We start from the raw sequence: 18360 nt of genomic DNA, 5'->3' as shown, positions 1-18360 counted from the left end.
ATATATTATCATTCATGGCCTGACTATAGAACAGTAAGATTCAAAGAATGGATCCAAGGAAGGAAAAATCCAGACCCCAATTATAAAAATTATTGGATATTTTATGTAAACGTTGAATCTGGAAATAATTTCAATTCACAAAAGCATTATTGTTTACTCAGCTGCCAAGTATTTTTTCATTCCTTAATATTCAGACGAACCACCTTTTTGTACAAAAACTTGACCCTTCAATTCAACTATAAATGTTGGTACTACAATTTTTGGAGTTAGACATCATTTTTGGTGAATTTTCTGATCTTCCAGGATCACGTGACTAATGACCAAGCAGCCACCCCTGGTGGCTGGGGAAGTTATTAACATTGCCTATTCAGGACATGAGGCTGATGACCAAGCAGAGCAGTCAAGTAGACACAAAAAAAATCACTGTTAATTTTTTCCAATTTGTCACTTTGTAGAAGTATATCAGAGGATATGTGCATAGTTATGGGACTTAATGAAAAATAAGGCTTTATATAAACAATGGCAGCGTATTTATTGTTCATTTTTAAAAACAATCTGTCAAAGTACTTCGAACGAGAACAATAAAAATGAAGTCAACAGAAGGTCGTAATAGCCCAACTATATATGTAGTTGTTATTCGTTTTAACAAAAGAGGAATGTCTATATACAAAAATACTGGAAATAAAAAGTGTACAACATCATTTTTGAACAATTAACCAACAAACTAGTTATTTTCGACTTCCACTTCCTCCTCGTCGTCAAATTCTCCTTCTTCCTCCACTGTCGCTTCTTGGTACTGTTGATATTCCGATATCAAGTCGTTCATGTTGGACTCCGCCTCTGTAAATTCCATCTCGTCCATGCCTTCGCCGGTGTACCAGTGCAAGAAAGCCTTCCGCCTGAACATAGCAGTGAACTGTTCTGAAAGTCGCTTGAAGAGCTCCTGGATTGCTGTGGTGTTGCCGATGAAAGTAGCGGACATCTTCAAACCACGTGGAGGGATATCGCACACAGCTGTTATCACGTTGTTCGGGATCCACTCGACGAAGTAGCTGCTGTTCTTGTTCTGGATGTTCATCATTTGTTCATCAACCTCCTTCATCGACATTTTTCCACGGAATATCGCTGCAACCGTGAGGTACCTTCCGTGTCTTGGATCGCAGGCGGCCATCATGTTTTTGGCGTCAAACATTTGTTGAGTAAGTTCTGGTACGGTGAGGGCTCTATACTGCTTACTACCCATTGACGTAAGTGGGGCGAATCCTGGCATGAAGAAGTGGAGACGCGGGAAAGGAACCATATTCACAGCTAGTTTGCGGAGATCAGCGTTCAACTGACCAGGGAACCTAAGACAGGTAGTGACTCCAGACATGGTGAGGGATACCAGATGGTTCAAGTCACCGTACGTAGGGCTTGTCAGTTTCAACGTTCTGAAGCAGATGTCATAAAGAGCCTCATTATCGATACAATACGTTTCGTCGGTGTTTTCTACAAGTTGATGTACGGATAGAGTGGCGTTGTAGGGTTCCACGACAGTTTCTGACACTTTCGGCGACGGTACGACTGAGTAGGTGTTCATTATCCTGTCGGGGTACTCCTCACGGATCTTTGAGATGAGGAGGGTACCCATTCCAGATCCGGTACCACCTCCAAGGGAGTGTGTGAGCTGGAATCCTTGTAGACAGTCGCAAGTCTCCGCTTCTTTCCTTACAACATCTAGAACTGAGTCTACTAATTCAGCTCCCTCGGTGTAGTGACCTTTAGCCCAGTTGTTTCCAGCACCGGACTGGCCAAACACAAAGTTGTCCGGTCTGAAAATTTGTCCGAATGGACCTGACCTGACGGCATCCAATGTTCCGGGTTCCAAGTCGACCAGTATAGCTCTAGGTACGAAATTTCCTCCTGAGGCCTCGTTGTAGAATACGTTTATCCTCTCCAGCTGGAGATCGGAATCTCCGTGGTAGGCTCCAGAAGGGTCGACACCATGTTCATCGGATATGATTTCCCAGAACTGAAACAAATTAGATTCTTTATTAACTTTTGAATTCAACAAGGTATAATACCTCTAAATGAACATCACAAAAATATCAAAAACTGACACAGTTACAAGCTTTCGGAGGAAATTCAAATTATATTTTTATTATGGCTCTAAACTGACAAACAGCCCCTAAGCAAGTATTTATAACAATGGATATTCAGCGCCCCACGCTTTTTTACAACAAATTTAATTTTTTTGTAAATAAATTTATTCTGATTTCAGACTTATTAAAAGTCATTAGTTACATCAAGCCATAGGAATCATTATCGATGTTGAACACAATCTTAAATTAGTTTCGAATTATTTTTTATTTTTTAGTTTGTGTTGCTATTAAAGCGTGTTTTTTTTAGTTTTTTAAAATATTATTTATTTGATTAACTATCGCGTTTCAACTAAGTCATAACAGATAATTCAATTCCAAATTCAAACTTTCAAAAAATGAGAAGTATGAGTAACATGTACCAGAATATTGCGGATGATAATTGTATCTTAGCATACATACGTGTAACAGAATTCTAAAGTTGTGATTTATGTAACAAAGTCGTAAATTTTTCAAAAGCCTCGGTGTAATATTTTCTTCTATATTTGAAAATAGTAAATTGTAGTCTTATTGAATTTTAGAAATACTTTTGGGTGTCAACATTACCGGCAGCAGCTGCATAGTCGAAGGCAATTTAGAAATACGCAGCTGTCTTGTCCTTTTTCCTTGAAGGTACGTATCTTATAAGATAAATAGACGTAAAGAAATCATTTCTGAGGTATTGCCTTACTGAAATTGGGTAAACTGTGTGAAACAATCAGGTAGTCGAATATTTTAAGGACCAAAACCAAAACTCGACCAAAACCTACCAATGTAATTCAATGTTTACCTGAAATCAGTTGTTTCAAGAGGGCTTTTTTTTCTAGTCTGTGTCTAAAAGTTACTTCTTTGCATGATATAAAGAGTTAATTGGAATATTCCCACTTTTTTGTGTATGAAGATGGAAAAGTAGAAAGCCAAAACATTTATTTTTAAAAAAATTATATCTCCTGAAAATACATCTCTTACAATTTACCAGTCCTGAAGCTATAAACGTCTGTAATCAAATCTTGCAAACTAAATTGTATCAACTTTCCATTATGTTTAATAATGAAATATCTATTTCTCAACTAATATTTAATTAATTTAAGAAAATACCTCGACAAAGTCCGTGAATACTGTGCCCAATTGAGATTCATTTTGTAAAGTTTCAAAAGCATGATTGTCAAAAATGAATAAATTATGCACCCTCATGACATCGATATCAGATGAGCAGCGGCGGCTCGTCAGAGGAGGCAAGGGAGGCTTAGCCTCCCCATAAAATTTGAGGCTATTCACCGCAATAAATTAAAAGATATTGACAAATAATTATGATTATTTTTTCTAAAAATGCTTGGGTATCATTACTTTACCATTAATTTTTAATATAAATACATAATATGCTCGAGAAAACACTATCGCTCACTACGTAGTACGTACCACACTGTATCCTGCATCAACAAACCTCAAACGCACCGCCCATGAACGAATAAACGATGAACCCGAAATAATAAATGCCATACGTTGCAAGGGAGCCAAGCCTCCGACCGTTTTAAAAAACACAAGCTTCGTGAGGCCGATCCAACCCGCGACATACGTCCCGATTTGTACTTTTAGTTGCAGAAATTATAGCGTTAGGCCGGCCACAAGTTGAGACGCAGGTCCGTGAGGTGACGCAGGGTGAGTCACGTTGTATTTCTGCGAACCATACAAATGATAGGAATCCCGCAAGTTCCGACGCAGGGTGACGTGACGCAGTTTTCACGGTCCGTGACCCTGCGTTACGCAGTCCTCCTTCCGCAGATTTCTTCAGTGAGTCACGGCGTGTCAAGTGAAATGGAGGAAAAATTAATAGAGGCAGTTAAAAATCGTCGCGTTCTGTACGACACTAGTCATGAGGACTATTTGCGAATAAAATTGAAAAAGTTCAATATGGGAGGAAGTGGCAAAGGAAAGCGATACGAAGCTAGCAAAAATAATCGATTCAACCTCCTCATCATTTTCTGACTCAGATTCGGAGCTGATATCAATTGAAAGTTCATAAACCAAATCCATTTGAAAATCGAAAGGCAAGAGACACGTCACCTAAGAACTGTAGGCTCAAACTGCGTTTCAACTTGCGGGGGTCCACCAACCCGCAGTTTTTTCTCACCGTGACTCACCATGCGTCACCTCACGACCTGCGTCTCAACTTGCGACCGGCTTTAGAGGAGGCTAGCCTCCAGTTGGTCTCCGTTAGTGTACGGCTGCATTTGGTTTTTATTTAATTATTCGGACGGGATGCCTTGACGGACCGGGACTGTAATCGGTAAATCGTTTTAGTGTTTCTTGATAATATTTGTTATTTGTGTATAAAACAGGCAGTATTGTATTACAGCAGTGCTTTTTGGTAATATTTTTAAAGTGTTTTCTTTCAATTTCAAGGTGTTTTCAGGTTTTCACTTTTCGGTAAGTTTTTTTTTTCCATTTATTATGGATAATTTGGACGAAATTAAAAAATCTGACGATATAGTCGATTGGTTGCTGACAAATTTTAAGTCTTCATCTTATGATAATAAATTTTACATTATTAAAACTCTGGGAGAAGGCCTCAACCAAATTTGATTTCAATTGAATCGTCAGATAATCGACAAAATCGAGGATTTAATATTAGTTGGTACGATAAATGCGATTGGTTAAACGGCTCCATTGAACGAGAAAAACTTTTTTGTTGGACCTGTGTTTTATTTTCCATACAAACCGAATACCAAACGTGGTCTAAAATAGGATACTCCGATTTAAAAAATTCACCTCGTTCTACAGAAAGACATTTAAAATTTAAGGAGCATATATTTTCGTCTTGTAAATTAAAATTGTTTAGCAAACAAAATATAGAAACAGCTCAAGATACAGCTCAAAAAGAGGCCATAATTTCTTTTAATTATCAGGTTAGGAAAAATCGGTCGAATTTAAAAAGACTTATCGATATTACGATTTATTTGGGTTCCCCAGAATTAGCTTCTCGCGGACACGATGAAACCGAAGATTCGATTAATCGCGGCAATTACAGGGAACTTTTAATGTTATGGGGCAAATATGATTCCCAATTTGGCACTTTTTTAAACGGTAGCGTTCTTTTGGGCACCTCAAAAACCATCCAAAATGAACTTATAGACAGTGTGGCATATATTATTAAGGAAAATATAAGCAAGGAGATTGAAAGTGTTTCTTTTTTTGCATGGGAAATTGATGAAACTACCGATATTACCGGTACATCAAAACTTTCAATCGTTTTTAGATATGTCAAAGATAAGCATAATCAAGTACTTGTGCTTATAAAATATTTTTAGCAATTTTTAACAAAACTGTTATATTAGAAGAGAAAAGTATTAATATTTATTGATATAAGAGTTCATTTATATCAAATAACTCAAAGACAACCCTTTTTCCTTTTTTTTGTTTTTTTTAATGGTCAGTTTTATACGTATAATTTTCGGCAATACACAATTTTTGTTTGCATTTATGCAAATATTACGTATTTTGCTTTAAATAGATGCGGTACACCAAAAAATTTTCGCGCCTCCGGCAGGCTTTTCTGTGTGTATATAGTCTTTATGAGTTTAGCCTACCCTGTTCTCCAATGCACGAGCCGTCACTGCAGATGAGAGGGCTTCAAGCAAAAAACAAGAAAATGCATCCCTTCATTATTAAATCAAATGAACAGATTAAGGCACATGTGCAGCGATAACTAAAAAATTATAAAATACTCGTGAAAGGCTTCATTTATGTTAATATATATAATAGGATGAGGAACTTCAAAAATATTTTCTCGAATGCAATTATATGCCTCATGTATATTTCTATTAGACATCAAGTTCCTTTTTTATCAATGTTATGAAACAACTGTAAAAATATTGAACTTTTCACATGGTAATAATTTTTTGTTTTTGTTTAGTCCTGTCCCTTGTTCAATTTCGATATTTCACACTGTTTAAGAGATATTTGAGATAATAGCTCGAATGTAAAAAACTGCTTCAATATAGAGCTTGATTTCTGAAAAATTCAATACAGTTCTGGTGGAAATGCATCTGGACGCTATTGATAAACATTCACGATGGAAGTCATTTTTATTTTGTATAGTTTACCATTCATGATAAATATCGTAATAACAGGTATTCAGCGAAAGTCAATTCAACATAATATCATATTTCAAAACTCTTTTGACATCTGTCGAAGAAGTGAAGATGAAGAAGTAAATAATCAAAAAGAAATAACTACCAATATATTAGAATTTTTTTGTCCATTTCTCGAGATGGAGGCAGATTTTGGCCTCCGAAACGTTAAGATAAGTATTGCATTATTTCTTAACAATTATTTTGATACCATTCAAACTAATATAACAACTGTTTGAAATGGCTACCGCCAGCCATAATACACACTCTCGTCTTGTCATTGAATCGTTTTAAATATCCCGAGAGTATTCTCACAATTAGGAATCCAGTAATTGCCTTTCTTAGATCATCATGTCACGGGTGTATACACTAGGAACTTGAAATATCTCACCAAAAAGAAATCTAACCTATTTGTTTTAGATCTGGTGACCGAGGTGGCCACGACTGTGGACCTGCCAGGGCCTATCTACCTATTGGGGTAAATTCAATGTCCAGCAATGGATATACGTCGTATCACTAGCATTATTTCGGACTTCCATTATCTGATATTATATAAAATGATTTGAAATCGCTGAAAGAACTAAAAAAGAATTAAAAATTAAAGAAGAATAAAAATGAATAGCTGAAAATAACAATTATATTAAGCAAATAAACCTGAAATGAAATAATAGTGAAATAAAATACATATAAAAATGGAACAAAAAATAAAAAGTTGAGAGATTCCAAGCAAAGTTACTTCACGACGTTTCGATTGTTAGTATCCACAATCGTCTTCGGGTGATGATTGGACTGATTCCTCCGACAGCTGACTATTTATAGGTCTCTGCTTCACTGGTTTAGTGGGAGATGACCGTTTGGCGGGAGTTGGCCATTTTTCGCTTGATTATGGGTTTCCAGTCAGATACAATCGAAACGCCGTGAAGTAACTTGGCTTGGAATCTCTTAACTTTTCATTTTTTGTTCAATTTGTTACATTTTTGTTTGTAGTTTATTCAATTTCAGGTTTTTTATCTCAATTTAATTATTTTCAGCTATTCATTTTTTTTCTTCTCCTTCTTCAATTTTCAATTTTTTTTTTTTAGTTCTTTCAGGGATTTCAAATCATTTTATATATCAGAAAATGGAAGTCCGAAGTAATGAAATTCATCATGAAACTTAGTCAATCACCTTCAAACAAACACTAGCATTATTCAAATGAAAACTGGACATTATATGCTCATTTTATTAAATAATCCCTTCCAAATTGAAATATTCGCCTGGAAATGGATTAGAGAGGAAAGACCATGCAAGGAAAGTCATTTGAGATGAAGCTTTTGTTTACATAATTATACATCAAACTGAGTTGTGGTTAACTACGCCTTAATATAAAGCAACCACTATCCAACATGAGAGATTAAAGTTTTCCCAGTCACCCAGAGTATCAGTAGATTTGTTCTGGTTCTCAGTACTGTTTCGAATCGTCCAAAATCAATGAGTCAGTTGTGGACTGAAAAGGTTAACGCGACAAAATGCTCAGTATTCAGTTGGGTGACTGTTTTCTGACTGTGAGGAAAAGTCCAGGCAGAGAACCAGAACAAGCCTAGTATGTATACAAAACTTGGAAAACATCATTGGGTAAACAGCAGTACAGAAGTGTACTCTTATAACAAAGTTATTCCAATAAAATGTATCATTTTCAGGGAAAAGCCACAAAAACTATTAATGATAGTAAACTTTATGATTTACAAAACAAAGCTACAACCTACTGCTGTGAGGTGAACCTTGTTAAAAAAGATGTGTTGTGTAACTTATGAAAGCAAAACATGTCAATACAAGATAAGTTATTGACTTAAAATATCCTGATTCCTCACTGAGGCAAGATATTTCAACTTGGTGACTATTGTGTTAACATGTTTTGCTTTAACAAGTTTTACATCTTTTTTACACGGCTAACCTCAACAACAGTAAGTACTAACTTTGTCTTGTAAATCTTAAAATCATTAATACGTTTTGTAGCTTTTTCCTGAAGATGACAATACATTTTATTGGAATAACTGGTGTTATATTTGAAGTTGTCAAAGAATGAAATCTTTCAAAAACCATTCCAATTTGAATGTTCCAATAAAAAGTGTGCGATTTCAACAATTTAAATTAATATTTCAGAATATTTTCTAATTGTAACGTTTATATTATAAAATATAAAAATGTTCAAATATTTTGAACTTTGAGTTATCAAAAACTGAAGATCATACACAAGGCTTTCAAATTGGAATATTTAATAATGAAAAGTGTAAACTTAGGATTTTTTCATGAATTAATTGTATTGAAATTACTATAGTGCGATGAAAGTTATGAATTTAACTTTTGGGATGAGGATCAATAAAATTCAGGAGTAATGTAAGTGATGGCAGCAGATTTAATGCCTATTTCTCGAACAAAATATGCAAAAACAAGTTAACTAATTTAGATAATCACTGGAAATAATAGCAACAAAAAGTCAGTCTTGAATAAGTTAAGTTGTATTCGAATTTACAAAAGGGAATGTGGACTGTACAAAAAACATGCTCAAAGTACAAAAAATTTCTAAAGCGATTTCAGATCAGATGTAAAAAATGTTTAGTTTTCATCGACTTCGGCTTCCTGGTCTTCATCGAATTCTGCATCTTCATCGGCAGTCGCTTCTTGGTACTGTTGGTATTCAGACACCAAGTCGTTCATGTTGGATTCTGCTTCAGTGAATTCCATCTCGTCCATACCTTCCCCAGTGTACCAATGCAAGAAAGCCTTACGCCTGAACATAGCTGTGAACTGTTCGGAGATACGTTTGAACAACTCTTGGATGGCAGTGGAGTTGCCAATGAAGGTGGCGGACATTTTCAGACCTCTGGGAGGAATGTCACAAACGGCAGTCTTCACGTTGTTGGGGATCCATTCGACGAAGTAGCTGCTGTTCTTGTTCTGGATGTTTAGCATTTGTTCGTCTACTTCTTTCATGGACATCCTTCCTCTGAACACTGCGGCAACTGTAAGGTACCTTCCGTGCCTTGGATCACAGGCAGCCATCATGTTCTTGGCGTCGAACATTTGCTGGGTCAGTTCAGGAACAGTGAGAGCTCTGTATTGTTGGCTACCACGGGATGTTAGTGGGGCAAATCCAGGCATAAAGAAGTGAAGACGAGGGAAGGGAACCATGTTAACAGCCAGTTTACGGAGATCAGCATTCAGCTGACCAGGGAACCTAAGGCAGGTGGTGACTCCGGACATGGTAAGGGATACCAAGTGGTTCAAATCTCCGTAGGTAGGGGTGGTCAATTTCAGAGTCCTGAAGCAGATGTCATAGAGAGCCTCGTTATCAATACAGTAAGTTTCGTCTGTGTTTTCTACAAGTTGATGTACGGATAAGGTAGCGTTGTACGGTTCTACAACAGTGTCTGATACTTTTGGCGAGGGTACGACGGAGTAGGTGTTCATTATCCTATCGGGGTATTCCTCACGGATCTTTGAGATCAGGAGGGTACCCATTCCGGATCCGGTACCACCTCCAAGGGAGTGTGTGAGCTGGAATCCTTGTAGACAGTCACAAGACTCTGCTTCTTTCCTCACAACATCTAGAACTGAGTCTACTAATTCAGCTCCCTCGGTGTAATGACCTTTAGCCCAGTTGTTTCCAGCACCGGACTGACCGAACACAAAGTTGTCTGGTCTGAAGATTTGTCCGAAAGGTCCTGACCTGACAGAGTCCATGGTACCAGGTTCCAAGTCGACCAGAATGGCCCTGGGCACGTATTTGCCTCCAGAGGCTTCATTGTAGTATACGTTTATTCTTTCAAGCTGGAGGTCAGAATCTCCGTGGTATGCTCCGGTGGGGTCAATACCGTGTTCGTCAGAGATGATTTCCCAGAACTGGAAAGAAAAACTTGGTGTTAATTTAATGATTCCAAGAAGGGTTTTGGATGAATATGCAAATCAAATCCAATACCAACTGGAAACTTTCTTTGTATTTTATTATCATAGCCAGCGATAATGTTCCTACTTCAAACCATTGTTATCTAAAACAGACCATTCAAGTTCTAAAAAAAAAAAAAAATTTGCACTGCTGTATTCAATCTTGTCTGTCCAAAACATGGTTTTGAAGTAGAAATGTTAAATTGGTAGGATATAATGAAATATTGGTCCCAAACTTCAATAGATTTTTCGTCCAATAAATTATGATGATGAGAATGAATACGGTGTGATTTTCTCTTAACCAGGTTTCAAGTGAGGACTTGATTCAAATGTTTTTGCAAGACAAAACTCTCTTTGACCTAAAACTTGATATTTTCAAAATAATCTCCAGAAAATATTTTTATCTGAAAATCCAATTTCTTCATCCACTATCAAAGTATATCTATGCACCATCCGTGAAATTGTATGTTACTAGGATTCTCTAAAACTTGTGACTCATAACGATTTGAAACTTATGCACATTTAGAGTAGTAATCCTCATCCAAATGTCAGTTATTGGGTTGTTTCAAAAGTTTTGTCCGTTTTAATATCATCTGTTTTTGTAGCTCCATATCTCAATAAATATTTATTCTAATGTGTTGTGGGGTATATACTGATCGATTGGGAATTTTGTACTCTTATACACTGATGCTGGTTTTTTCCAAATTTTTATTTTTTGCATCTTTTCAGCTCATTACTATATGATGTCGTTACGTTCAGGACAGTGACTGGACACCGGTCAGCCACCTAGGCACTTCCCCAGGCCAAACAGTCACAGCAGTCCTATTGTGACGAAATGTACCGAAAATTGCGTCGGGCCTGCACTGGTCAACAGAAGAGGTCAAATCCTGCTCCACGACAACGCTCGTTCGCACGTTTCACAAATCACCGTCCGAAAACTAAACGAACTGAGCTTCGAGGTTGTGCTTCACCCACCATACTTCCCAGACCTGTCGCCTATCAATTAAAATGACTGCATTTTCACTGAGATATTGCGGTTTAAAGTAGACTCATAACAACGGACAAAACTCTTGAAACAACCTAATATTTTCAAACTATTGTGCTATGATAGCACAAAAATGATTTGAAGTTAAAAAAAGCCGGATATTTGAAAATTTTATCAATCTAAAATTTTTAGTGTTATAGATTTGAAATAAATGTAAGTGAATACAATTGAATTGATGGATGTAGCTGTTAGTTACTACGTGATGGAAGACGATCATGAAAAATGATCTATGTTTTTTATCACTTTGTAACGAAATTTCAGCAACATTAGTCTCAAATAAAAGTGGCAAAAACCATAGAAAGTTTCATTTCTCATTTGTCATAAATACAATAATTATAAAAATAATCTAAACTGAAGATGGAATACAGATAGAAGTTGATAAAGAAAATCAACCTTGAAACTGACAAACATATTATTATCTTGATGGATTACTTTTGTGAGTAGTGCATGAAATATTTAACAAATACACATTTGAAACAAACCAATAACGCTAATGAATTTATTTTCATTTGGGTTATAAGTTACTAGATATCAAATTGTATGACAAAAAAAAGGTTTAGGAAATGTGCACGTTGAAAAATTATTTATGGGAAAAAGTTCTTCTGCATAATATTTGTAAGGAAGTTAGTTGTTTCAGATGGAATCTTTCCTCGTATCCACAACAAGTAGATATGTTTAGTTTTCAGCTACATTTGGTAATCGCTTCTTCCAAATATTTGATCATTTTACAATTCACTATACTTTATAGAAAATTGTTGAATCACCTACTTGTTCCCAGAATTGATTTTGTTGTGAGGAATTTCATTATCTACCCCACCATTACATGATTCATCGTTTAGCCTTCAACCCCCAATGAATCATCGAGTTATACAACCCCACATAAATTATGTTAAATCGATATCTAGCAGTTGGGATAGCTTAAAATGCAGGAAATAGTAATAAATAACAGTAAATAGTAATAAATAACAGTAAATAATCAAATAACTGATTAACTGAATAGAATTTCATAGGATATATGCACCTTCAAGAAATCAATTCAGAATTCTCAATATTTGGAGATAGTAATTTCTCACACATACATCTGAAGTGATATATAAATAAAAATAGATGATAGAGAGAGATTAGCTTGGATGGCTTTGTTTAAAAAGATGAATTTATTGGACATTTTCAAAATGTCTGAGTAACAATAAACCCTCACTACCTATCTAGTATAGAGATTCTGAAAATTGAATTAATTTTCAATAATAATAGTTTGTGATATGAACTTTATATTTTGTTAGTTTTGAAAATCTGAAAATTATTTGGAAAAAATTGTGAACAGTTCCCGATTGATACTAAGTAGGAGTGTTAATTATTTGGTATGATACTTTTTTTAAATGTACCATAACCATAAAAATATTTCAAGATTTTAAAGAAAAGAAAATATAGAGAAACTTTATTACTTCAAAGATACTAATGTAAAAAAGCTAGGTAGGTTGAAAAAGCTATATGAGAATATTGATATTCTTTTGAATAATATGAAAAAGGAATCCAAAAATCCAATATTTGATATGAAATATTTTGTCTACCGAACAGTAATCAAACTCAATGTTGCAGCTATAAACATCATTAGAAACCATAAACAAAAGCTCAAACTTCTTGCAAGATTTTCAATTGAGTTAGTGTTAATAAATATACTCTTGGGAGAATTTAACAAATAAAAAATGAGCATTTGAGAACAAACTACAAATTTTCTAACGTGTACATCATTCCCCAACAATTTAGGCATAAAGCTAAGCAAACCAAGCCATTACATTTGTAACTGAATTTAGGCCCAGGTGAGAAAAAAGATCATCTGATGAGAGCCCATTATTATTTGAAAATAGATTACATCAAGCAATGCATTGTCATCTCTCACTTATTCAATACAATATTTGAATTGCTGCTAACAGGTAGTGACGCAACTTTGCAAGGACAAAATTGGAAGTCCATAGTCTGGTTATGTTAATTGCAATTTGTCTCTCAGGTCATGACTATATATAGACATACCAGAGAACTTGCCTGACGTAATATGCGAGTCCATCTATGGCAAACGAGTTTATTGCTGGCGTGATAAAAATTTATTTGATTCAGTGTTGAAAGTCACGAATTGATTGGGATGGTTCCTAATCTTAGTCCCTTTCACGGAAAGAGAAACAAAAATAACTATCGTGAAATTCCCTATTTCCCTTTCGAATTTATCTGGTCGAAAAAAAATTGAAAAATCATCGATATCGTCATCATTTTTTCATGCGGGTTTTAAATACTTTGATTCAATAAAATAGCGAGCAAGAAAAAAAAAAGAAAACTTTCGTTTGAACAGATTGGACACTTTATGGAAGATATAAAAAATACAATCATTATTCTCTTCCAAAAATAGGTTGTTTACAAAATTCTGTAACCGAATAAAAATACACATATTTATAGGAATGTTATCGTTGATTTGACAAAGATTTTTTGACCTTAGACCATAGCGTATTCATCATTTGTAAGTAACTGTTGAAATGTCATTCCTATTCAATTTTATACTCAGTTCCTGATACTATTTGCCAGTAGTTCAAAGAGATCTCGCTAGTATAGAAATAGAGAGAGAACGTCTTTGGGAAAAACTCATTGAAAAGGAGATATATATGTACTGTATTCCTCTTTCTCGAAAGTCAATGGAATTTCTTGTATTTTTCTTGGACCTTTCCTAAACAAATTTTTGTCATACAAAAAATCTTTACATTTTTTCAAATTCTAAATATTTGAGTGATTCTTTTTACGATTCAAGTTATAGGTATATTACTTCTACTCAAAATAGTCCCTTCTCAATAAATTCAAGTATTCAAAACTTGAACGACTCTGTAGTAATCCATGGTATAATTTTTGGACCCTCCGTAAACTGACTTTAGCTATACAAACATTTCTCCGGGGTAATATAAAAACTATTTCTTGTATATTCATTATCAAATTCCAAATAACTGAGCGGTCGGTTTTAGATATTGATGATTTTATGTGAAAGAGAGCGAAAACAAGCACAAATTTGAATAAGCTTCAACCACAAACACTCTTACAGAGTTAGTCAAAAGTCTGGCCTATTCATTTTTTTAGTAAAAAATTTCTGAAATGGCTCTTGGTCAATCATTTCTAAATTCATATCGATGATTTTATCACCTATGCCAAACACGTCCATACTTTTGACAGACTCTACACAAACCGGCTTGACCAATGTCAGATGACTTCACAACATGGCAATGACAGTTTATTTCCCCCTACCCCTTCTACTGTATGAATGAAAATTAATTTCTTAAATTTATAAAGAACTGTAGAAATAACTATATTATGTATTAAATTTCCCAGAATGTTATAAGGAAATCTAACAGTGAATAATCATTTCTTCAGCCTTGTTGTCGAAAAAGCTATCAATGCTCACAAAATACAAAATTTTACTAATTTTTAAACATACCAGCTCAACCACCTTGAAGAGAATTGAGCAGTATTCAAAATCATTTTTCACCTACCTTTATAATAATCTGAATAATTGTAACAATTCACAAAATCACACTTTGTATTGAAAATGTTCTAAACTTCACTAGGTATACATACTTTGTTCTGACATCACTGACAACAGGAAGCCATGTTGTGACGTCACTAAATTTGATCTTACTGAAGTACCAATGTTCAAATGTACTGTTAATAAATCAGTTGAACTATTGTTGAGATCACTTTTTGTATAGTTCAAAAAATGAATTCTCACATAGAAAACTGGATGCAAACTTCTTTCAAATGAACTACTGGAGGTTGAAAAAATATTCCCAATTCATTTGTTAATTTTCTTATACAAAAAAATTAAAATTGAATTAAAATTACAACCTAGAGTCATCTATTTACTAAAAAAAAACGTCAAGGGTGCGGCCGTTTTCTATATTAAACTACTCGTTTTTAAAAACCATGATTTTTTCCAACTAAAGAAAATGTGTAGGTACATAGAAAGGTAATTTTGCTCAATTTGTGATACCTAATTGATATAAAATTGAAAATTTATATATTTCAAACGAAAACTTGGCATACTGCAGTCATTTTCACATTGATATTACTTTTCAGTTTTATCATTAACCTACTTTTTTGGGAAGTCATTTATTCTTGCGATTCAATTTGAAATGTTTATTGAAAAATTATGAAAGAATTGAAAAATAAAATATCTGCCTAGTCTAATCAAAAATTCCATGCTATGTTTAGTATTTCTTCTTTTCGATGCTTACTGTTTTTTTTTAATTGATATTTTCAGATCTTGATTTTTCAAAACTAAAACTAAGTATAATATTTAGTATAATTTTTCTTCTTCGATTATTATGAATTCAAACACCCTGTAGATACCAAAATTATTTCAAGTGATAGTTTTTGTTGAATCATGATTTCTAAAAATTGGCCTCCAAAGCAAATTTTAAGGTACCAACAAAAGATTATAGAATCTAACAAAGAATTTTTGCCTTTTTGTCTCTGCACGTACGGGAATTATACTTAACAGATGAGGAAAAATGATTATAAAATATATAGAAACACAACTTCGACATCAAGTGTTTTCGTTTTAATGCAATATTTCTGAGAATTTAATGCTTACTATTACAATAGAACGTTACATTCGAGTATGATTCAAATCAAGTAGGGCTTTATCGAACTTGCCAGAAACATTAATAATTTTTTTTACCATACATTTCTAACGAAACTACAAATTGCACACAAGATTTCTAGACTAGTCTAACTTAAATTACAAATTTAAAAGGTAATTAAAATATCACATCTATTATTGAATGTACAATATTCTTGATTTCAATTTCATCAAAACACCCTGTACATACTTCTGGTATCGTGATCTCATAAAACCGGACACAGACTAGCATCAAATCTCGTTTCTAATCCTTTCTAATTTAGAAACGAAGACCTAGATGAGAAGTATGTTAACCATCCGAGAATCTGTGCAAAATGCTATTTCTAACGCCTATTTAATTTTAAAACAAGAGGTTGTTGACCTAACTAACGAGAAGCTGTAATCAGTGAACTGAAGCTGAAGAAAACTTACATCTGCTAGAGATAGCATCAATTTCAGTCTCGAGATTTGAAATGGCCGATAGCTTAGCGTCATTAATCCTAATGAGAGTAATGAGTGGCATTATAAGAGGCGAGAAGTTATTTAAAAGTAAATGATAACAGGTAAAAGGGTATGGCACCAAAGACGGAGCCTAGGGGGAAATGGGGGGTGATCTCAGCTCCTTTCACAAGCAAGATACTAAGTTCAAGTAGTTTTGATGATGTCAAGATTAAATAGATAGGCTGATTTTCATCTCGTTGGATATTGATTACGTTTTAGAAAGATAAAAAAAGACAACTTAATATACATATTGGGTATAATTTTGAAAGCGTGCAACATTTTCGAAATTTATTTTTTTTTATATTTTTGTGTAACCACGACATACGAGTTACGAGAATTTTAGAATTGTACAAATTATAATTTATCTTTGAGTAAGAGGAGTCACTTTTTCACAAACGCATGTTTCAATAGTAACTGTATAGATATTTATTAATTTACAAGCCTAAATTTTATTGTTAATTTCCATAAAAGGTAAATTTTCGTTATCTGGACACCCGGCGATTTTGAAAAAATTTTTGACTGTACTTACGTATTTTGATGCGTAGATTACGAATCCGAAAGAAAAAAGCGGCGCTCTCCCTTATTTAAAAAGTTATGGCCCTTCAAAGTTCAGAAAAGGGCAACTTTTCAGCCTTCTTTTTCACTAAATAAACTATTTAAAAACACAAGCATTTATTCACTAGGTCACCTTTACACCTTATGCCTCCTTCTTTAACACTTTTCACTTCAATAATCAACATTTTTCTTATAAAAATATTAAAAAATGTACGGAGCTGCTTTTTGGTTACATATCACTGTATTTTACGTTTTTAAGGTTAATGATATGGTTGGTACGACTGATGCAGTCCATATTCCTGAAGTAAAGTTTTTCATAAGAAAAATGTTGATTATTGAAGTGAAAAGTGTTAAAGAAGGAGGAATAAGGTGTAAAGGTGACCTAGTGAATAAATGCTTGTGTTTTTAAACAGTTTTTTTAGTGAAAAAGAAGGCTGAAAAGTTGCCCTTTTCTGAACTTTGAAGGGCCGTAACTTTTTAAATAAGGGAGAGCGCCGCTTTTTTCTTTCGGATTCGTAATCTACGCATCAAAATACGTAAGTACAGTCAAAAATTTTTTCAAAATCGCCGGGTGTCCACATAACGAAAATTTACCCCATAAAATTTCAACGAAAATATTCATTTAATTTTATTGAGTAATATACCGTTATCTGTAACAAACAACAAAACTATAAATAGACCGTAAAAATGTCTAATTTGAAACCTTTCTTCAGATATTCAGACTACGCCTCTGGCATATCAACGGAAAACCATTAAAAATAATGCTAATATCAAAGTACACCAAACAATCAATAGACAATTTCAAAAAGCATTCCCCAACAGTTATGAAAAGGTACACCCAAATATAATTTCTAAAAGTAAAATAACCGTTGCGAAACTATTGATCCCTAGAAACCGTTACAGCTGCTTCCGCTCCCTGCCCAACCCATGCACGTATGCCAACGTTTTCTGAAAAATCAATACATCTGCCGGCCGGCTAGATTACCAGGTGCCAGCCGAAATATTTACCAGAAACTAACTTATCAAAAACTATCAAGTAGAAATGAATCCAAAGAAACACAAATGTACAAACTACTAGATGATAACCGAAATAAAATACTTCCCCGACAAACAAAAAAGCCGCGTCGCGAGAGAAGCCAAGATGGCTGTTTTACATGCAACGAAATTAATCGGTGAATTTTCGCGACCAAACAAACGAAAATCGTAATAACAAAATAACAACTGTATACTCACTTTGGCTCCAATCTGGTTTCCGCATTGACCGGCTTGGATGTGAACGATTTCCCTCATTTTGATAGTTTGAAAATGTATTAAATAACTATAACTAGAAAACACTAACGATTCTGTCGATGCGTCGATCTGAAATGCAATGGCTGCCGGCTCTCGCGGTATATATAGAAGCCCCCACCCCCGGGTGGCAGCACTGAAGTTCCTAGATTC

At 34.5% G+C, this 18360-nt stretch overlaps 1 protein-coding gene across 2 annotated transcripts; it reads right to left on the bottom strand.

Moving 5' to 3' along the window:
* Positions 1-507: 507 nt before the first annotated feature.
* Positions 508-18313, bottom strand: LOC111502579 (tubulin beta-1 chain). 2 transcript variants are annotated; one of them, XM_074186257.1, is made up of 2 exons: positions 18154-18309; positions 508-2011 (listed from the first exon to the last, which is right to left on the bottom strand). In XM_074186257.1, exons 1-2 carry the CDS (start codon positions 18208-18210, stop codon positions 725-727), a joined length of 1344 nt encoding a protein of 447 aa, XP_074042358.1. In that variant the 5' UTR covers positions 18211-18309; the 3' UTR covers positions 508-724. The 2 variants fall into 2 exon arrangements, with proteins under 2 accessions (XP_074042358.1, XP_023026756.1); XM_023170988.2 differs by lacking the exon at positions 508-2011 and adding an exon at positions 8620-10129 and having other exon boundaries at positions 18154-18313.
* Between the last annotated feature and the right edge of the window lie 47 nt (positions 18314-18360).

The sequence above is a fragment of the Leptinotarsa decemlineata genome, unplaced genomic scaffold, assembly GCF_025532065.1.
Source record: "Leptinotarsa decemlineata unplaced genomic scaffold, Ldec_3_MD MMD2_tig00078422_RagTag_RagTag, whole genome shotgun sequence".
NCBI classification, from domain to species: domain Eukaryota; kingdom Metazoa; phylum Arthropoda; class Insecta; order Coleoptera; family Chrysomelidae; genus Leptinotarsa; species Leptinotarsa decemlineata.
This window is presented reverse-complemented; position numbering and strand designations above follow the sequence as displayed.